Consider the following 18,740-nt stretch of genomic DNA (forward strand, 5'->3'; position numbering starts at 1 on the left):
ATCTGAAGCATTGAACATTTACCTTTCCAATACAATCGACTTCTTATCCGATTTGCCCAGCAGCCCGTAAGTTCCTTGAGGGCTAAAATCATTGTTTATCCACCTTGGTAGCCCTACAGCTTGGTGGTATTTCAGAAGAGGAATACAACATGTTTCTTTAAATGACTTGACTTTTACTTGCCACAGGGGTTCTCTTTCTGATTTTATACTTACTCTAAACTAAAAACAGTGACGTTTTCCAATTACACTGAAGAAAATATATACATGGGTATTTTTCATTAGGACACAGGACTATAAGCTAGAAAATGTGCGTTTAGTCTTGAAAAGACACACAGCCTTTTGAGCTGTGGCTTTCAAATCTTAACGTGTTTAATAAACTATAAACCAAGATTAAGAGGGTCTTTAGCCTCAGTCCCCTGCATGTAAACAGTCTATACAGAACTAATTCCTTGACTGTTTTCCTGCGGAGTCCATCTCTCTTTTAAGTTGCCGTTCACATTTCCATAGTATGTCTGAGGGACTTGCCCAAGCAGGGTATGCCTAGCAGGCTAACAAGAACTGACTGCCCTTCCAAGACCGTTTCCTCCTGTCAGTAGCAGCATCAATAAGCAGCAGCACATGGGTACTCAACAGTTTATGATATGCTTTCACATACATTATCCCACTTGGTCCTGGTGGAATCTACCCAGATGAAACCTTAGGAAGACAGAGTATGTAAGACTCTAGATTTTACAACCTCTTTCTGGATTCAGAGTAATTACATTCCCTTCTTCAGAGCCAAGGAAGGTGAGGAAGAGAACTAGCTGTAGAAGCCAATACACATTTACCACGTTCTTCATTGCACTCTGACCTCTGGACAGTAAACAATGTGAAGGCAAGGACTGTGTCCACCTTGTTTACCAACACAATTCCTAGCACCATGCATACACTGTGCCAGGCTCATACTGGGATTTCAGTTAATATTTGTGAATTAATAAATAAGAATACAATGTGATGTAAAAAATGGATACATCTTAGGGACATCACCAGATAATGCTAATTATGAAATTACCTTCTATTTATGGGGATGTTTTTCAATTTGTCAAAGTGATTCTAGAGGCTGAAAACATTAGATTTCAACAAAAAGACAGAGATTATCAGCCCCACTAACTGGTGCAGCTCTCAGCTACCCCTTACCTTGATTCGTGAGCTAGGATTCAGCATGATGTATTTAATAGAACCTTGGATGTTCTCTGTCCAGGAGACTAGCCAAGTAACCTTGTTATCATGTCGGACCTCTTTCCACTTATGACCTGGAGGAGGAGAAGGAACCTTGGCATCTCTGGAAATAAAGCGAGAGCAGTGAGGTGAGAAGTAATGAGCAATTTCACCTTTCATAACCTGAAGTGGGCAAATCTGCTGAGCATATATTTCCACGTTTCCTCCTCACCAGTCAATACGTGATAAACACTTAGAGATCTATACATAGAAATACCATGCTGCTCCCAAACAGTCCTCTGTAATGTAGGAAAAACTCCCAACTACCAAGAACAAAGGAAGCCCTCCACTTCCATTTCCGGCCAAAGGATGAACTGTGCTCACTTGCTACAGTTGATGATTATATCCTCAGGCATGATCCGTCTCTTCAGCATGCCCATCTTGGGGTGGTTGCCACGGCCACGGAAAAGCCCAGGAGGTTCTATCTTGAAGTTGGCAATCCTCTCTCTGTGGTTATCCATAATACAGAAGCCATATTCTTTCAGTAATTTTTCATTCTCCTCTTTGATTTTCTGGAAGATGGTAAGGAAGTACTCAAAAGGGATTCAAATTACTGTGCTCAACTCATACATTCTTAGCTCTTGTGGGAGGACAGGTCAAGGTAGAGAAAAGTCTAAAAATCACTAAGAAACAAATTCAGATAAAGGAAAACCTAAGAGATTTTTTTTTGGCCGCACGGGCCCCCTATAGTGGAAGTGCAGAGTCCTAACCACTGGACTGCCAGGGAATTCCCAGAAGACCAAAGAGATTTTTCAAGCTTAAATACAATAAAATTCCCATGTGAACACTATTTCACGTGGGTTTTCAAGTGCAAAGAAACCTGTTATGGATTCTTTCCTAGTACATGCGTACATATATTTTATACTGTGATCCTTGCTCCAAAGATGGAATGATTTGGAGCCTCCCTACCCTCTGCTGACTCTTCCTTCATATTATACTCAGCAATTCAATTTAAGTAAGTCCTGCTGCCTTGTATGTAGATAAAAATCCACAACTTGCTGGCAACAGGTGTCCTTGACAAGGCTCTGACATGGTGTTACTTAAAAAACCTCCCCAGGGATGTCCCTGGCAGTCCAGTGGTTAAGACTTGTGCTCCCAATGCAGGGGGCCCAGGTTCGATACCTGGTCAGGGAACCAGATCCTGCATGCCGCAACTAAAAGATCCTGCATGCCGCAATGAAGATCCTGCACGTGGCAACAAAGATCCCGCGTGCCACAACTAAGACTCGGCTCAGCCAAATAAATAAAACAAATACATAAATATTAAAAAAAAAAACCCAAAACAAACCCTCCCTAAAGTGGTTTTTAATTTGAAAAACACCCCTGAAGTGAAAAATAAACCAAATTTCACTAATTGGGAATACTGGAGAAAAGACTAAGCTGAGACTAAAAAGCCTGATGCAGGGACCATTCTTATGATCCCTATAGTAACTCCTAATTTTTTAAACTGAAGGTCAAATAGGCACCCTCAAACAATGAGTTACATAAAGACAATGGCCTAAATTATATAAACATGCAAGTTTAATATACTGAAACTACAAGGCCTTGAAGTGCAAAGAATTCCTTAAACTCCTTAACTCCTAGCCCTCTGATTCTAGATAGAAAATGTTTTAGGCTTGAGGGCCATACAGTCTCTGCTGTAATTACTCAACTCTGCCACTGTTGCATGAAAGCAACCATAGATAATAGGTAAACAAGCAGATGTGGCATGTTCCAATAAAACTTTTCTACAATAACAAGCAGCCTATCTATAGCTTGCCTACCAGTATTCTAGAAGAAAGTGACATCCCAGCTGGATACTAGAAAGATCCTTCAGGAATGAGGTTGGCCACGGCTAGAAGACGAATGAGCATGCCTAGATTCCAGAGTAAAATACGTCAAAGGAGTGTGTGTGTGTGTGTGTGTGTGTGTGTGTGTGTACACATGGCCAATATGATTTTATCTGTCTTAAATCCCTAACATCCAGGAGCCACTGTGGGTCAAATCTGCCCATCCTTAAATACTGTATTATTGGAGCTACTGGCTGGTTTTTAGATCAACGGAACACCAGGGTTCTCATATTGAGCCATTAAACATAGTGCTTATTCACAATTTTCAGTCTATATAAAACCCTTAAGAAATTCTAGACTTCACTAGGCTGAGAATCCTACATCTTTAGTATAGAGCCATGTGAAATCATTAAAGTCAAAACTGTTTTGTAAGAAACAAGAAGAAAATTAGATAAACTGATCACTATTCTAAAATTCTCCAGAGGTTTAAGAAATTCTGCAGTACCAGTTTCTCTTCCTTGCTCATCTGCTTCCGAGCTTCTGTCTGGGCTTTGAAATACTGGCTCATCTGGGTAAAATCACATTTGGTGAGGTTGGTGATAACATTCTTCTCTTCATTGGTCATTTCCTAGTTAAAAGAAAAGGGGGAGACAGAAGAAGAAGAAGGTAAATAAACTAAAAAGCCCTCTGGTTTTTCTGCAGTTACAGCAAAGCATCATGTTTTCAGTCAAAGGGTATCTGGCGATGTAGTCAATCTAAACTTGTGAGTTTTGAAAAAAAAGGAACATGTTTCTTACTTCATTCTATTATAAATATGTATTCAATAGAAGAACATTCAAAATAACTTAACACTGAAAAGGGTAACACTCTTATGTAGCTTCTCATACTCCTTGGCACACTGCCACAACCCCCTAAGCATATGAGTACTACAGCTGGGGAAACATGAATACACATCGTTCATTTTAGTAATGGGAGAAATATTCCCACATTCATTCTCTCCTAGAAACATCCTTGCTCTACTCACTTATTAAATCTTACTTCTAGAGCTATTCAGAAGGTAAACTTCAGCTCAGCCTCTGTTCATATTATCCACATTGAGAATAAGGAAATTGTTTAAAATCATGTAGGCAGATACAGGATAGATATGTGGTTTCAAGAGCAGAAAGTACCTAAAGCTAACAAGCATGAATCAAGAGGGAACAGCACAACATTAATGCATGTCTCTTTGCAATAGCAGACAGAGGGCAGTCCTGCAGAGGCAAACTTTGCTTTGCTCAGCTGGAGCTGAGGTTTTCTGTTTGGCCTAATCTGATAAACTACCCCCTACAGTCCTATGACAGCTGACAGGAAAGAAATATAGGTATTCTTGTTGGACAGAAAACCTATATAATACAGTAAATGAACAGAACCCCCTCTCCCAATTTTTTAATACAATAAAATTCATAAAACTCAAATTGTACATCAGGGAATTTTTTGTAGAATTACAATTTATTACTTAGTAGTTGATCAGTATTTTTGTAAGGTGCTAGGATATCAATATATAGGCTACAATACCTTTCTCCAGTCTTTAAAGAAATTTTTCCTAAATATTTCCTTAGTAGTATATTCATGGTCGAGCATTTTTGCAAAGAACGTAGCTACTTCTTCTGCTTTGGGGCTCAGCTTCATGACTTTACCTAGAGAAAAAAGTGGTTCCAAAAAATGAAGTGTAGTATTCATGTTCTGAGTATAAACACTGAGGCTCTGGAGACGTCTTCTTTAATAATGGTTTACCTTCCAAAGGTATGTATACAAAGGTCTGGTGACACGTGGTAACAACAATAACAACAAAGACAGTAGTATATTGATTTGTATCTACTTGTACGAATTCGCCTTCTCTGTATCAGATATTTACCTGGGTCATTCTCTGGAGACTATGCCAGTAAATTGTTCCCAGGAGCCTGCTCAGGACAGGGATGACCTGGGGGAGGCCCAGTCACTCTTCCTTTTCCTTTCAGCAAGCAGGGTCCTTTACACCTCTTCAATGGTTTTTAAAAATCAAATCCTCAGAGGGACTCCTGCCACTGCTAAGCTAAACAGCTTCTGTTCAAGAAGGGGAGGAAGGGATAGGGCAGGGAGTGGAAGAAAGGAATTGTGGGGAAAAGAAATAGGCATCTTTCTTCTTCAAAGTTAGGTGGGTGGAATATGAATTAAAAATATATATTCACAGCAGGCAAGCCCAGATATCCCATATGAAAAATCTAAGTAAGACATTCCTCTAGAACCTTGCTACTCAAAGTATAGTTCATGGACCAGCAGTATTGACATCACGTGGGAGTTTGTTAGAAGTGCAGCATCTCAGGCCCCACCCCAGACCTACTGACCAGAAAGTACATTTCAATGAGACCCCCAAGTGGCTTGTGTATACACTAGAGTTTGAGATGCCCTGGAACACAGGCACTATGAGGTTGCCTCTTTCAGGGAAACAGGGCTCATCCAGAACACAGGGATGACTGGGGTTCTTGGCATACATGTTTCTCCACTGCCTTACTATTACATAGGTACTAATAATTCACCAAGGATTTTCCCATTTATTACAGAAAACTAAAACTTAACCAGAAATCCATTCATTTCAAAACTTAGAAGACATCTCATCTCATGATGGTTAGAAAGTTATTATCCCTGATTGTAGGGTTGATACAGGGAATTGCAGCTCCAAACTGAAACTTTCTGGGTAGACAGAAAGAACCTGCTTGAAATTCATAATTTTAAAAGGCCAGCAGGTGGCGCGGCTTCCCCTCTCAACATTCCGGCTCCTTCCAAAGACGACACCTTGAGGAGGATAGGCTGGCTTTCAAGAGTTTCCTGCACTTCTTTAGAATTCCCCCACTCAAGTCGGAACCAGCGTTGCCAGTTAAGTGTAACATGCTTCCAATATAAAGGAAACCATTAAGTCACTAAGAATAAAATAAAAGGCAAGAAAGAATGTAAACCGTTCTCGGGTATGTCTGGTATACTCTTTGGGAAATTTTACTGAATTCTGTTCCAACAGAGAACAATTTTGACGCCTCCTGTTTTAGATGAGCTGTCAAATGATGAAATGACAGCTCCCAGCAGTAGAAGGGTAGGAGGATGACTTAAAGGTTCCTGACAGTGGTAGTGCTTTGTAGAAAAGGCTGAGCTCCAGGAATAAGAAACTGCTGAGTCAGAGCTGAAAACTGGAGTTTCTTAGAGGCCATTCACTGCTTCAGCCAGTCCGTTCCCCACCTCCCTGGCAAGCGCTAAAGGAGTCTGAGAATTCTCTTCCCTAGAGAGCAGGCAGAACTGACAGTATCACTCTAGACTAGTAAGTCAAATACAATTTCTTGACTTACTGCAGTGTGGGACTTTACCTAATCAAAGGGAAGAGATCTGAGAAAGAGCAAATGAGAAAATGTGAGAGCCCTGGAGCTGGAGCTCCTATAAAGGACGACCAGGCAAGAATTCCCATCTTGGAAAGTAAGAGAAACCCAAAGGCTAAAGAAAGGAATCTAGCTTTCCTTCAAATCACTTTGGACCTCAGAGTTAGGCGTTACCAGTTGAGCGTTCGAAAGCTCTTGGTAAACCCATACTAGGGTTACAGAATACCTGAACTTTTATGATTATCTAAGGCTCTTTCTGTTCATTAGAGTTTTAGATTTGAGTCACACTGAAGAGTCTCCAGGAATGACCCACTGTGAGGGCTGACAGCAGAACTCTGTACTCTTGTCCTGTGTTGTCCAGTCAACATAGGTCAGAATGTTTATCTGATGTAAGCATTTGTCACTGAGGCTATAAGGTCCTGCTAGATGGCACAGTCCATGAGATCAGGGATTTGTCAGTATTGTCGCTGCTGGGTCTTGGTGTCTGAATACAGGCACGCTGAATAAATACAGTTTAAAAAAACGAATTCCAGCTTGCCAAGTTTGACATGTTCCTCACTTGCAAGACCCGGCCTTTCAGTATAAACTACTACCCTTGACCTATAAGCATCCATGGCCTGAGGTCACTGCTCGTGGACACAGAGATATACCAGAACTCTGAGTGTTCACCACTGATGCTTTTCAGCAGTCCTCCTGGCCCAGTGTTTCTCAAAGTTTGGTCAGCAGACCACTTGGTTCAGAAGCACCCAATATCACTCAACACCAATTAAATGGGCCCAGATCCTCTTGGTGAATCTAAAGCACATGAGAGTTTGAGGAATAATGCTCTAGCCATTTCTGGAGAAAACTCTTGGAATGAGGGAAATCAGCTGAGTATTACCATCTGCATACTGCTATATGCCAATAAGGGAGCATCAAAGACTACTCTCAAAATGTTCAACCCAAGGACAGAAATACCAGTGACAGTTAACAGACAATTCTGAGGGTTCTAAGAGAACTAGGCAGGATATTTCTTCAGAGCAGCTCATCAGACTTGACTGCATAAAGGGCAAAGGCAGAGTGTTGTGCTGTGTAGAGTGATAGACACCTATTAGCCCTACCTAGATGCTGATGGCAGACTAATTAATCCTCAACCAAGTACTAAATACTATTTCTAGCAATGAGCAGCTTGTCAGCTTGCATTATGTCACTAAAATAAAATACTACCATTCAAGTCAGGCTTTTCCAGTAACTCTTACAAAGAGTAGCTCCTTAAAGTGAAGTTCAGATAAAAACATTAGGCTTGTGGACCAAGTGCTGTGACCTATGTAGATGGACCTTTTTGGGACCATGTCTCAAAGGGAGACAAGGGAGATAAGACAGCCCCTTTCTCACGGCACTTTTTCAGCACCAAATGGGCCTTTTAAGAGTTATGTAAACACCTGAGAGCCCTTTCCCCAAACCATACGATGACAATAAAACAAAATGAAACAAACAAAAAGGATTATACAGCACAAGATCCTTCCTCACTTTCTATTCCTAAATAGAAGCAGACTCTTTCCTTGGCCAAGAATTGGACAACCTTAGAACAACTCACCATCATAGTAAAACTTGACATTCTCTGGAAGAGGTTCATATGGTGGAGCAAATACGGGACCTTTATGTTCTAGGAATTTCCACTTGATGCCTTCAGGATAGCGCTCTTCTTCCCACCTTTAAAAGACAAAGCACAACCTCATTTAGTGATCACTTCACCTAATATAGAGATTATCACCTATTAAATGCCAAAATAATTATCTGCTCAACTGATTGGTGCTCTGGAATGACTCTCGGCCCCACATTCAAGGCCTGGGTCAAAAAAAGCCAGAATCCTTCACTTTGTAAAAGCCAATACTCACAACAAATATGATGGAATAATCAGGTGAATGGAGGAAAATACATTTCAGCAGTTTAGTCCAAAGATATTGAGTACATGAGATCATTATTCAGCAATAAGTAGGGGATATGGACATGGAAACAGCTGTTTTATCACAATGATATAACAGTAAGCCACAACGGTGTACATGACAGAGGTATTATTTATACAGCTGATACATAGGAAAAGGCCTCCTGGGAATGGAGATGCCAGGTGGAGGTGTAAGGGAAAACAACCCTTTGAGAAAGTACACAATGACTATCATCCCATGTAATAGTTCCCTAGTATCCTTCAAATACTCAGACCATATTAAAAACATCCCTATTATATCCAAAAAGTATTTTATAGACTGGGATACAATTAAGGACCACACACTGCAATTGGTTGATATGTCTCAAAGTCTTTCTTTCTCTAGAATTAGACAAACCTTCTCACCACCACCACCACCATTTTGTTTTTTAAAGAGTCAGTCAGTTGTCTTACAGATAGAATACTTTAAAACTTCACAGATTTTAATCTTTGGTATTCCTATCTTAAAATGAAAAGTCCTACAGTTCTACAGAATTATTCAGGAGGCCAGTTATGCATATTCTATTACTTCCTGTCATCTTCCAACGCCAATGTTTTAAAGTTCAGAAACATCAAATAAAAATTATATGTATCAAACACTGTGCTGTAACAATAGCATTACTATAAAACCAAGGTCAATATATATGGTCAAATAATTTTTGACAAGGGTGCTGATTATTAGGAAAATGTAAATCAAAACCATGAGATAGCACTCTCACCCACTAGGATAGCTATTCTTAAAAAACAAAAACAAACCAGAAATAACAAGTGTTGATAAGGATGTGGAGAAACTGGAACTCTTGTGCACTGCTGGTGGGAATGAAGCGGGTGCAGCTGTAGAAAACAATATGGCGGTTCTTCAAAAAGTTAAACATAGAATTACCATATGATCTAGAAACTTCACTCCTGGGAGTACACTCAAGAGGACTGAAAGCAGGCATTCAAACAAATATTTGTACACAAATATTCACAGAAGCACTATTCACAACTTCCAAAAGGTAGAAACAACCTAAGCATCCATTAACAGATGAGTGGATAAATAAAAAGTAGTCTATACATACAATGGAATATTACTCAGCCTGAAACAGGAAGAAAATTCTGACATGCTACAACATGAATGAACCTTGAGGACATTTTCTTAAGTAAAATAATCCAGCCACCAAAGGCCAGATATTGTGATTCCACTGATACAAGGTACCTAGATTAATCAAATTCACAGAGACAGAAAGCAGAATGGTAGTTACTGATGGCGAGAAAAGGGGGAATGAAGGAGGGTTATTGTTTAAAAAAGAGTTTCAGTTTTGCAAGGTGATGGGAATTCTGGAGACAGAAGGTGGTGGGGATCACTGCACAACAAAGTGAATGTATTATAATACCACTTAACTGCACACTTCCCCCAGAATCTTTTACTCTCCAAATCAGAGAAAATACGTATGTATGGATGGATGGATGTGTGTACGGAGGTGAGAGAAACTGCAAGAAGCCTATCTATAGCAGTCACAGAGTAACTGTATGGGGATCCAGAGCACCATGTTTTCCTTTATCCTAGAACTTGGTTCCATTCTTCTCATCAACTCCACTGTTTTGTTTTCGTTTTTTGGTTTTGGCTGCGCAGCACGGCTTGTGGGACCTTAGTTCCCTGACCAAGGATCAAACCTGGGCCTACAGCAGTGCAAGTGCAGAGTCCTAACTACTGGACCGCCAGGGAATTCCCAACTCCAGTGCTTTTTAATTAAGATTCCAACTTTTTATAATTCTTTCTATTCCGTCACATTCATCCTGAGGGCTCACGGTAACTTCTTAACCATTTAAGCAAATTAAGAGATGCACTCAACACTAAACCTCAGTTTAAACAGAAAGAAAGAACATAACCTATGACACATGCTGATATCATTGGATCAGCAACTACTACTATACAAATAAAAATAGTAGTGTTGGCCTTTTAAGGCCCCCATCAATGGTTCACCAACAAAGTTAAGAAAAACATGTACTTAATCACACTTAACACCATCAACAAACTCCCCAGTTTCTAGATATTCTCATGAAGAATCATCTGTTTAGAATAAACATGGGACTTATGTTCCAACAGGCCAACCCTGACACAAAAGTACACTCAACTCAAAGCAGCACTGAAACCCTATATAGCTACAACGAGTAACAGTTAAAAATAGGGGGAGCTGGGACTTCCCTGGTGGCGCAGTGGTTAAGAATCCTCCTGCCAATGCAGACGACATGGGTTCGAGCCCTGGTCCAGGAAGATCCCACATGCCACAGAGCAACTAAGCCCGTGTGCCACAACTACTGAGCCTGCATTCTACGGCCCACACACCACAACTACTGAGCCTGTGTGCTGCAACTACTGAAGCCCACATGCTCTAGGGCCCATGTGCTGCAACTACTGAGCCCATGTGCTGCAACGACTGTAGCCCATGTGCCTAGAGCCCGTGCTCCACAACAAGAGAAGCCTGCGCACCACAAATGAAGAGTAGCCTCAGCTCGCCGCAACTAGAGAAAGCAAGTGTGCAGCAGCGAAGACCCAATGCAGCCAAAAACAAACAATTAATTAAAAATAATAAAAAATAAAATAAATTTAAAATTTTTAAAAAATAGGGGGAGCTGGTTTTAATAGGTTTCTATGAATGAGCCTGAGCATTACTGCCACCACTTGTAACATTGTTTCTATGGAGAAAATGTGACACAGTAAAGAAACCCACAGGGATCCCGACCATTTTCCCATTCCCAAAATTACCAAAGAGGGAGAAAAGGCTCAAAGTTGGCTTGTTTTTTGGCAGGATGAACAAGTCTATGACTCTGGGGGGGAAGCGAAAGATCTACACATTTACCAAACTGGTAAAGGGTGTTAATTCTTTTAGTGAGATAGCAAGAGAGGTAGTAAAAATGAGAGTATCTGCCATTTAAGTTCACTGACTAGGCTCTCAGTGACAGTCACTGAGGACTTGACCACCGACTTCAGAGTCTAACAGGTAAGCCTACAGTGACAGCAGGAAAGGGCAAGCGATAGGTTAAGAGGCCAGTCATTCCTGTTCTCTACTTATAAAAACTTACAGTGGTACCTTCAAGCATTGTGCTTAAGAATGCACACGATTTAACAACCAGACTTGAGAAAGGCATGCACTGGAGGCTGTAGCAAAGATTACTCAGCCCCAAACCTACCATCTTCAATGGTCCCACTTAAACCAAAACAAGAATAAAAACCATAGGTCACAAATCTCTCAGAATTAAAGTGTGGTAACACTGACAAGAATTTCAACCACAGAAGCAAAATCAGGCTATTAGACCCTTCAAGGATACCTAATTGCACACACAAAAGGCTGGACTAGAAAAAGAGTACATCTGCTTCCAGGCCCAATAAGAGCCAGGGCTCCAAAGGAAGGGGGAAGGCAGCAGAGAGCCTGTGATGACAAAGAAAGTACCTTGTTCACTCAACAAACTTACTGAGCACCCTACCACAGGACCCAGAGACATAACAAACTGACGAATTACTAACTCACCACTCCCAATAATAACCCCTGATTTATAGAATCACTTAATTTCATCTTAAAAAAATTTTTTATTAAAGGTCATAAGAACCTTTCAAAATTCCATCACTAAAAACTTTGATTAATTTCAAAGGAAAAAAATGAAATAAAAATGAGGAAAATAAAAACACATGTTCTTTAGTTTTCTGACCGACACCAGAAAGGCCCAGAGTTCCTTTGCTCTGTATTTTTCCTTTACACTTTCCTTTTTTAACCCCACATATGTCCACACCAACAATGCCGATTGCACAGCTGTGCTGAGCCTTTCTGCCACTGCAGCTCTGCTCCTCTCAGCCACCTCTCTGGACACTGATGTTTCCCCTTTGCTCAGAAGTACTGGTGAGATTACTGTTCTCTATTACAAAAGCCATAGAGTAAATGCATACCAATGGGTCTGGAACTCTACATACCAAACTACAAATAGTGGATACCTCAAAGCTAGAAAAGAAAAATGGGAACAGAAGAAAGAAGGAAAGGGAACAGTCATTTTTTTCTAACTCGTATACCTCTGAATCATTGGAGTTTTTTCAACATAAACACAAATCATGTATAATATAGATGTAATGGCTAAATAATACAAAGTTTTAAGAACAGCCAGTATAAAAAATACAAGTTTATTTCAAAACTCTAAACATCTAGAAATAACCTGTTATTGCTAAACTGTCCTCCATTGAAGATTGTCTGAATCTTCACTCCCCACAGTGAAGAAGAATGCCTGTTTTTTTCTCATATTTACAACCCTAGATGTTTTGGTACTTACTAATCTTTCCTAATCTGTGACACATTAAACAAAAAGATGTTTCATTTATTATTTTTCTTTGCATCTTTCTTTGCTACTTGTGAGGTTCACCATATTTTAAGATGTTTGTTAATCATTTATCTTCTTTAATGAGTTGCCTTTTCCTCATTTTTCTATCAGACTATTCCTTTCATTAACTGTTTTAAAAGACCTTTTTTTTTCATATTAGGAATCTTAGCCCATTGTAGTACAAATATTTTCCTTTAGGATTTTTTTTTTAATGGCATGAGTTTGTTGATTTGCCATATAGAAGATTTTAATTTTATCAAATTTATAAATATTTTCCTTATGGCTCTGCTTATATGTCTTGCTTCAAAAGGTCTTCGTTATTCTACAATTATAAAAATATTCACCCAGGTTTTCTTGTGGAGGTTTCTTTTTTTTAAACAAATAGGCAATTTCCCCAACAAGATTTATAGAACAATCCATCTTTTCCCCTCTCATTTTAAATGCAACTTTATTCATATGCTAAATTTCCATATATATATATATAGGACTTCTATAGTTCAACAGGGTGGGACATAGTATTGAGATCCAATAGGGTAAGAGGTAGTTAATGTTCTCACTAGGTCCTGCAAAACTTATTTCAGAATGTTATTCCAGAGAGATTCTTTTAAGTACTTCCCTCCTCCCACAAATATCAAGCTATTCATTTTAATACTCAATATTCTTGTTTCATTAGGTTGTAGAATAAAAGAGCTAATATTTTAACCCAGTGCTGAAATATTACCATTTCCACTTTTGTTCCTCTTCTTTCTTCGGCTTCTTTTTCTTACTATCTGGCTCAGGAACTTTTTTATCTTTATCTTTATCCTTATTCTTGGGTTTTTTCAATTTACCATCCTACAAAGAAACATGGTGAGAAAGCACTTAAATAAGGACCAATTACACTTCTGGAAGTAGTTTTGGGGAGCCATTAGACAGAAAAACTGGAATCATGGAATATGAGAACTGGAGAAGTTCCTGAGTCCAATACTCTCAATTTGACAGACGAATAAAAATTTATTGGTACTTTTCTCTAAAGTGGTATTTCCTAAAACTCCCAGACACATTGATTACCTGAGAAAGTAGTTAAAAACATTCATTCTGTAGGAGAAAAGCCTGGGAAATTGTATTTTTTTAGCCTCAGTGGAGTTCGGGACAGAGTAATCCCAGTGTATTATCCTCACTTATTTTAAAATCTACTCATCTTTAAACCTCTTCTAATACCACCAAATAACAGGTACAGGAGACTTTTAATGTATTAAATATACAATTTGAAAGGAAATTTCTGATTGAGCCTGGGGGGGAAATACTTTATTACTGCTATTTGCATACACAAAGTCATGAAGCAGTAAGCAAGCAAGTACTTGGGAAGCCCTACAACAATTACCAATTCCCATGATAGTATTTCTTTGAACTGTAACCCTAGATGAGCTGTCACAGTAGCACAGAAAAAGAACAAACATAAACAAGTATAATCCATCAATACAGGTGATAAATCTCAAAACACACACACACACACACACACACACACACACACACACACACACATCCAGACAAAAATGTGCTATTCAACAGGTGGGGGTCCTGCTTAACAGAATCTAAACTCTTCTGAAGAATATTTTCCTTTGTCCTAACTATTCAATATAATTTAAGTCTTTATTCAGCAAGTTTTATATAGCTATGAAAAATGGTTTTGAGTCATCTTAAAGTCAGTTTCAGAATGGCAGAACTTGAAAGAACTTTATAGTTTGGTTTGACCTCTTCCAGTTATAGTCAAGGAAACTCTGAAACAGGTTTTGTCACTTGCTCAAGGTCAAAAAGCTGCTATTGACTATGATGAGAGCCCAAGTTTACCAGAAAAATAACAGAATGTGACTCATGGGAATGGCTGGAATATATAAACATTCTAGGACTACACATGATAGGATGGTAATCAGATAAACTCAGGGAAAGCAAATGGCCTCCAGTGTACAAAGAAGGGGAAAGGCTACAGTACTACACATAGTTTAAAATAGGAATGGAGAATATAAACGTGTAAGTATGTCTGGGAAGAGAAAATACTAGAGAATCTCATTAATTTAGATAATGTTTACTGTTTAGGCTGAAACACACCACAGGAAAAGGAAATGTTTTTCAGTTAAGACATTCTCTAAACAACTTCTGAACAGGCATGCAGATGGTTTCATCAGGAAACTACTGGCTACATCGTATGTTTTCAAGCCTCAGAATGGGATTATCAGTCACTAGGAGACTTCAGAACAATTCCCAGAAATGAAAAACACCATAGCCAGCAAGTGAGGTTTAATGACTGATCTTGCCATCTGGGGTCCCTACCACAATAAGACTGGGTATTAATTTAGTCTTTCAGCCTGCTTTTTTTCCCCCTCCCCTGTAGGGAGAGGGTTGCTAAGACAATTAAATAAATGAAGTCAACCATTCTTTCTCCCAGATGGTTTTAACAGTTATTACAAACCTCTGTGAAACCCAGAGAAAGGTATTATTTTACATAAATGCAACATAAGCATAAAGGCAATATAGAACGCATGGAGAGCTAAAGTTTTACATTTCTTTATTGACTGGTCTGTACTGGTAATCTACATGAAAGTGGAGTGACTATCATACTCACTACTCAACATTTCACTCTCGATTCCTTGAGTTGGCTCTTATACACTTGAGCTTCTGCCAAGAACAGGCTAGTTGTCAGAAAAGCTACAATTCCCTAAATGCAGGCCCTGATCATCTCTCTACGGCTCACCTACTCATCCATATTCTTAATATGATTTCATTAAAGACACTCCTTCTGCCTTCTTGTGGATTTGGAGGATCAGCAAAGTTCCACAGGAAGGAGGATAACATGGCAGCTAGTGTGCTGGCTCTGGAATCAAACCACATGGGATCAAATCCCGGCTTTACCACTTGGTATCTGTGTGGCTTCAGGCAAATGATTTAACCTCTCTGTACCTCAGTTTCTGCATGTGTAAAATGGAGATAATAGTAGCAATATTTATCTCTAAGGACTGTTGTAAGGATTAAATGAAATGATACCTATAAAGCGTGAAGAATAGTACCTGGTACACTGTAATCATCTAGTACATTTAATTTGAATTATTAATATTATTACTATTATGATAGATTACACTTTTAATATTCACTGCCCCTTACTATCACTATCTTTACTGACGATACTTCAAGCTATAGACTTTATACTTGTGAATCCATTTTGCCCAAGACAATGGCTAAACTCAAATGCAGCAAAGCTAATAACTTACTCAACCCCTTCTCTTAGGAGACTGCAAGATTAAGACCCCTGTGAATTTCTGACATCTTTTTCTTGAATTACTCGCCCACAGTTTTTAGTCCAAGAAATAGTGTCAAAAGAAGGAACCATATTAGTATATGTTAAATCTACCACAAGCATCAAATAGAACCCTTAGGAAAGTACCTGAATTGAAACTGAGATTTTAAGGAAGGTTATAAGCTAGGAGAGAAAGAAAAGAGGAAGAGTATATGTGTTCCAGACAGAGGGAACAGCATGTGTTATATAAAGCCCTGAAGCACAAAAGAATCTGGTGTGGAAAGAAGCAAAGGAGGTCTGTGAGGCTGGAACAAGGTAAATTAGAGAAGAGGCACAAGATGCAGGGGCCAGATCGGAAGAAGCTGTAAAGAGCTTGGATTTAATCCTGTATCCAAGGGACACCCATTTAAAAGGACTTTAAATAGGGAGAGTTACCCAAAATGAGTGACGAGCAAGCTTTGTTAGATATAAGAAAGCACTAGAAAACATTCCTAGGGAAAACTCTTCTGGGTTGTAAGCCAAAGTATGATTTATTGCTAATACTTCCCCTGTATGTATGAAGAGAGCACAGTTTCTCCAAGAACATGTCAGTTGGCAGCATAGCTATGGGTAGACACCCAGGAAGGCTGAGATCTTAAAACTAACAGTGCCGCAGCCACTGTAACACACTTAAGAGTTTTTCCCAGTGTTTCCTCTACAACAGAGCAATAAATTCCTCAAACCCATTTGGCCTTCAAAAGTTATTTTATGGAAAACTCCCTATTCCAAACTCAAGCCCCAAAGGGCCTAAGTCTCTTTACTAACCTCTTCTTCCTCTAGTTTTCGTTTCTTCTCTTTCTTGGTATCTTCTGTTTTAATTTTCTTAGGTTTATAATCAGCACTAGAAAGGGGAACATGAATACGCAGTTAACACAATTGTGACTCAGTAGTTCTCACCAATAGGATTAGGACCTCCAAACTCTTCTTGGCGGCCTCCAAGGCAGGCGTGGCTGCTATTACTCTTGGCTGGGCATTCTACAGTCAAGAACAGGAATGGAGAAAGTAAAGGCGGCCAGACCAAGGACCAATAGTTATAGTCCTCTATAGAACAAAACAAACAACTTTATACTACACGCAGGCCTGGAAGGGAAGTGGAGTAGAGGAATACATACAAACATAGACAACACTAGAAGGTAGAAATCTGGGAAGCACACACACAGGGCAACAATAGCTACCACAAAGTAGTAACTGGAAAAGAAAGGGGAGGAAAGAAATTCTCTATGAATTCTGAATATATACAAATGAGCTCATTAAGTATTTCCCTCCTCCCTTTCCATCCATCTTCTTCCATAAATCCTTTGTAGATTCCCAAAACATAATAAACTCTGCAAGATTGAAAATAATGAACAGGATTTAACCGCAATGACTGAACCTGAGAAAGAGGTACATATAAGTCTCAAATAACTGTTTTAAGTAAGAGCAATTTTATTACTTCTATACATGGAAACTTCACTCAGAAGGTACGAACAGGCACAGATCCTAGGAAAAACTGCTTCAGCAATGAAAACTTATCTGTGGTAGGTGATGATAAACTTAAAGTAACTTAAATAATTTAAATATTCTTTGTGAATTCTGGATTATTTGAAATTCCAACAATAAATATGCATTACCTTTTTAATAAGAAAAAACGTAAGAAAAGTGTAAATATATATACTCCATTTAAGCCTCAGGCACACTACTTATTTATTTAAGAAACGCTATTTCTCATAATTCAAAGAGAAATCAGTCACCCAGTCTATTAATCACAAATTCCTAATGAGTAAAAGTCAACTAATGCAGTTGTTCTGTGTATTATTGTCTAAACGACTCCTTTTTGTTAAAAAAAATTAAATTAATAAGAAATACTCACTCATCCTCGTCTCGAGGTCTCTTTAATGGCTTTATATCCTCTCTAGGAGGAGCAAAATAGCCATCATCTTCAGGTTCATCTTTAATCAATGGTGGACTAAAGAGAAAAAAATTGCTAGTTAATGAGCGGTGGAACATCTACATTATATCAAGTAATGCAAAGTAGCGGGAGGTAGCTAGTGGAAGGATAACAACATACATGTGTACACATTAAAAGGTTTTCCATGAGTACTTTTTCTCACTTAATTCTCACTACAACCCTGTGAGGTAGACAGTATTGATCTCAATTACAGATGAAGAGGCGATATCAAGGTTCGGGATCCGGACTCCTTATTCTCAGGATTCTTTCCACTACATCTTAGCTATCTGTGCCAACGGAACCCACACCACAACAGGAACAAACCTAAGTTGTTTCCTCCCCTTATTTGAGGGGTCTGTGTATCTGATCCCTCAAGTGATGTGAACTGATTATTCTAGTGCTCCAAAAGCTAAAATATAGCTTTCACAAAAAAAGGAATAAAAATGTATTCCCCAAACTTGAGGCCCAAAACAAACTGAAGTCATTCTAAGCCAAATCTATTCACTGTTCAACTTCCTCCTTTGGTTTACTTACTTTATACACAGAAGAGTACCTTGTCCTATTTTTGTTAAGATTCTGCCTTCTGAATATAAAAAGATGATTCTGTTAGATGACTATCTTGAACCAAAAAGAGGAAGGAACAAGTTAAAAAACCAACGGGACCCGACTTCCCTTGGTGGCGCAGTGGTTAAGAATCCGCCTGCCATATATGCATGGGACACAGGTTTGAGCCCTGGTCCGGGAAGATCCCACATGCTACGGAGCAACTAAGCAACTAAGTAGCCTC

The 18,740-nt window shown here is 39.1% G+C and overlaps 1 protein-coding gene across 2 annotated transcripts in view; it reads right to left on the reverse strand.

The window, feature by feature from the left end:
* TOP1 (DNA topoisomerase I) overlaps nt 1–18,740 on the reverse strand; it is an 86,389-nt gene that overhangs the window by 20,015 nt on the left and 47,634 nt on the right. Inside the window, exons 6-13 of one of the 2 annotated variants that reach the window (XM_004272851.4) lie at nt 17,876–17,971; nt 16,792–16,867; nt 13,438–13,550; nt 7,983–8,098; nt 4,581–4,702; nt 3,532–3,654; nt 1,582–1,769; nt 1,177–1,321 (exon numbers count right to left, since the gene is read on the reverse strand). In XM_004272851.4, the coding sequence (XP_004272899.1) occupies nt 1,177–1,321; nt 1,582–1,769; nt 3,532–3,654; nt 4,581–4,702; nt 7,983–8,098; nt 13,438–13,550; nt 16,792–16,867; nt 17,876–17,971 (979 nt within the window). Of the gene's footprint in view, nt 1–1,176; nt 1,322–1,581; nt 1,770–3,531; nt 3,655–4,580; nt 4,703–4,920; nt 5,096–7,982; nt 8,099–13,437; nt 13,551–16,791; nt 16,868–17,875; nt 17,972–18,740 lie in introns of those variants that run through there. The other variant, XM_033433729.2, reaches the window with a different exon arrangement.

The sequence above is a fragment of the Orcinus orca genome, chromosome 16 (assembly GCF_937001465.1).
Source record: "Orcinus orca chromosome 16, mOrcOrc1.1, whole genome shotgun sequence".
Taxonomy (NCBI): Eukaryota; Metazoa; Chordata; class Mammalia; order Artiodactyla; family Delphinidae; genus Orcinus; species Orcinus orca.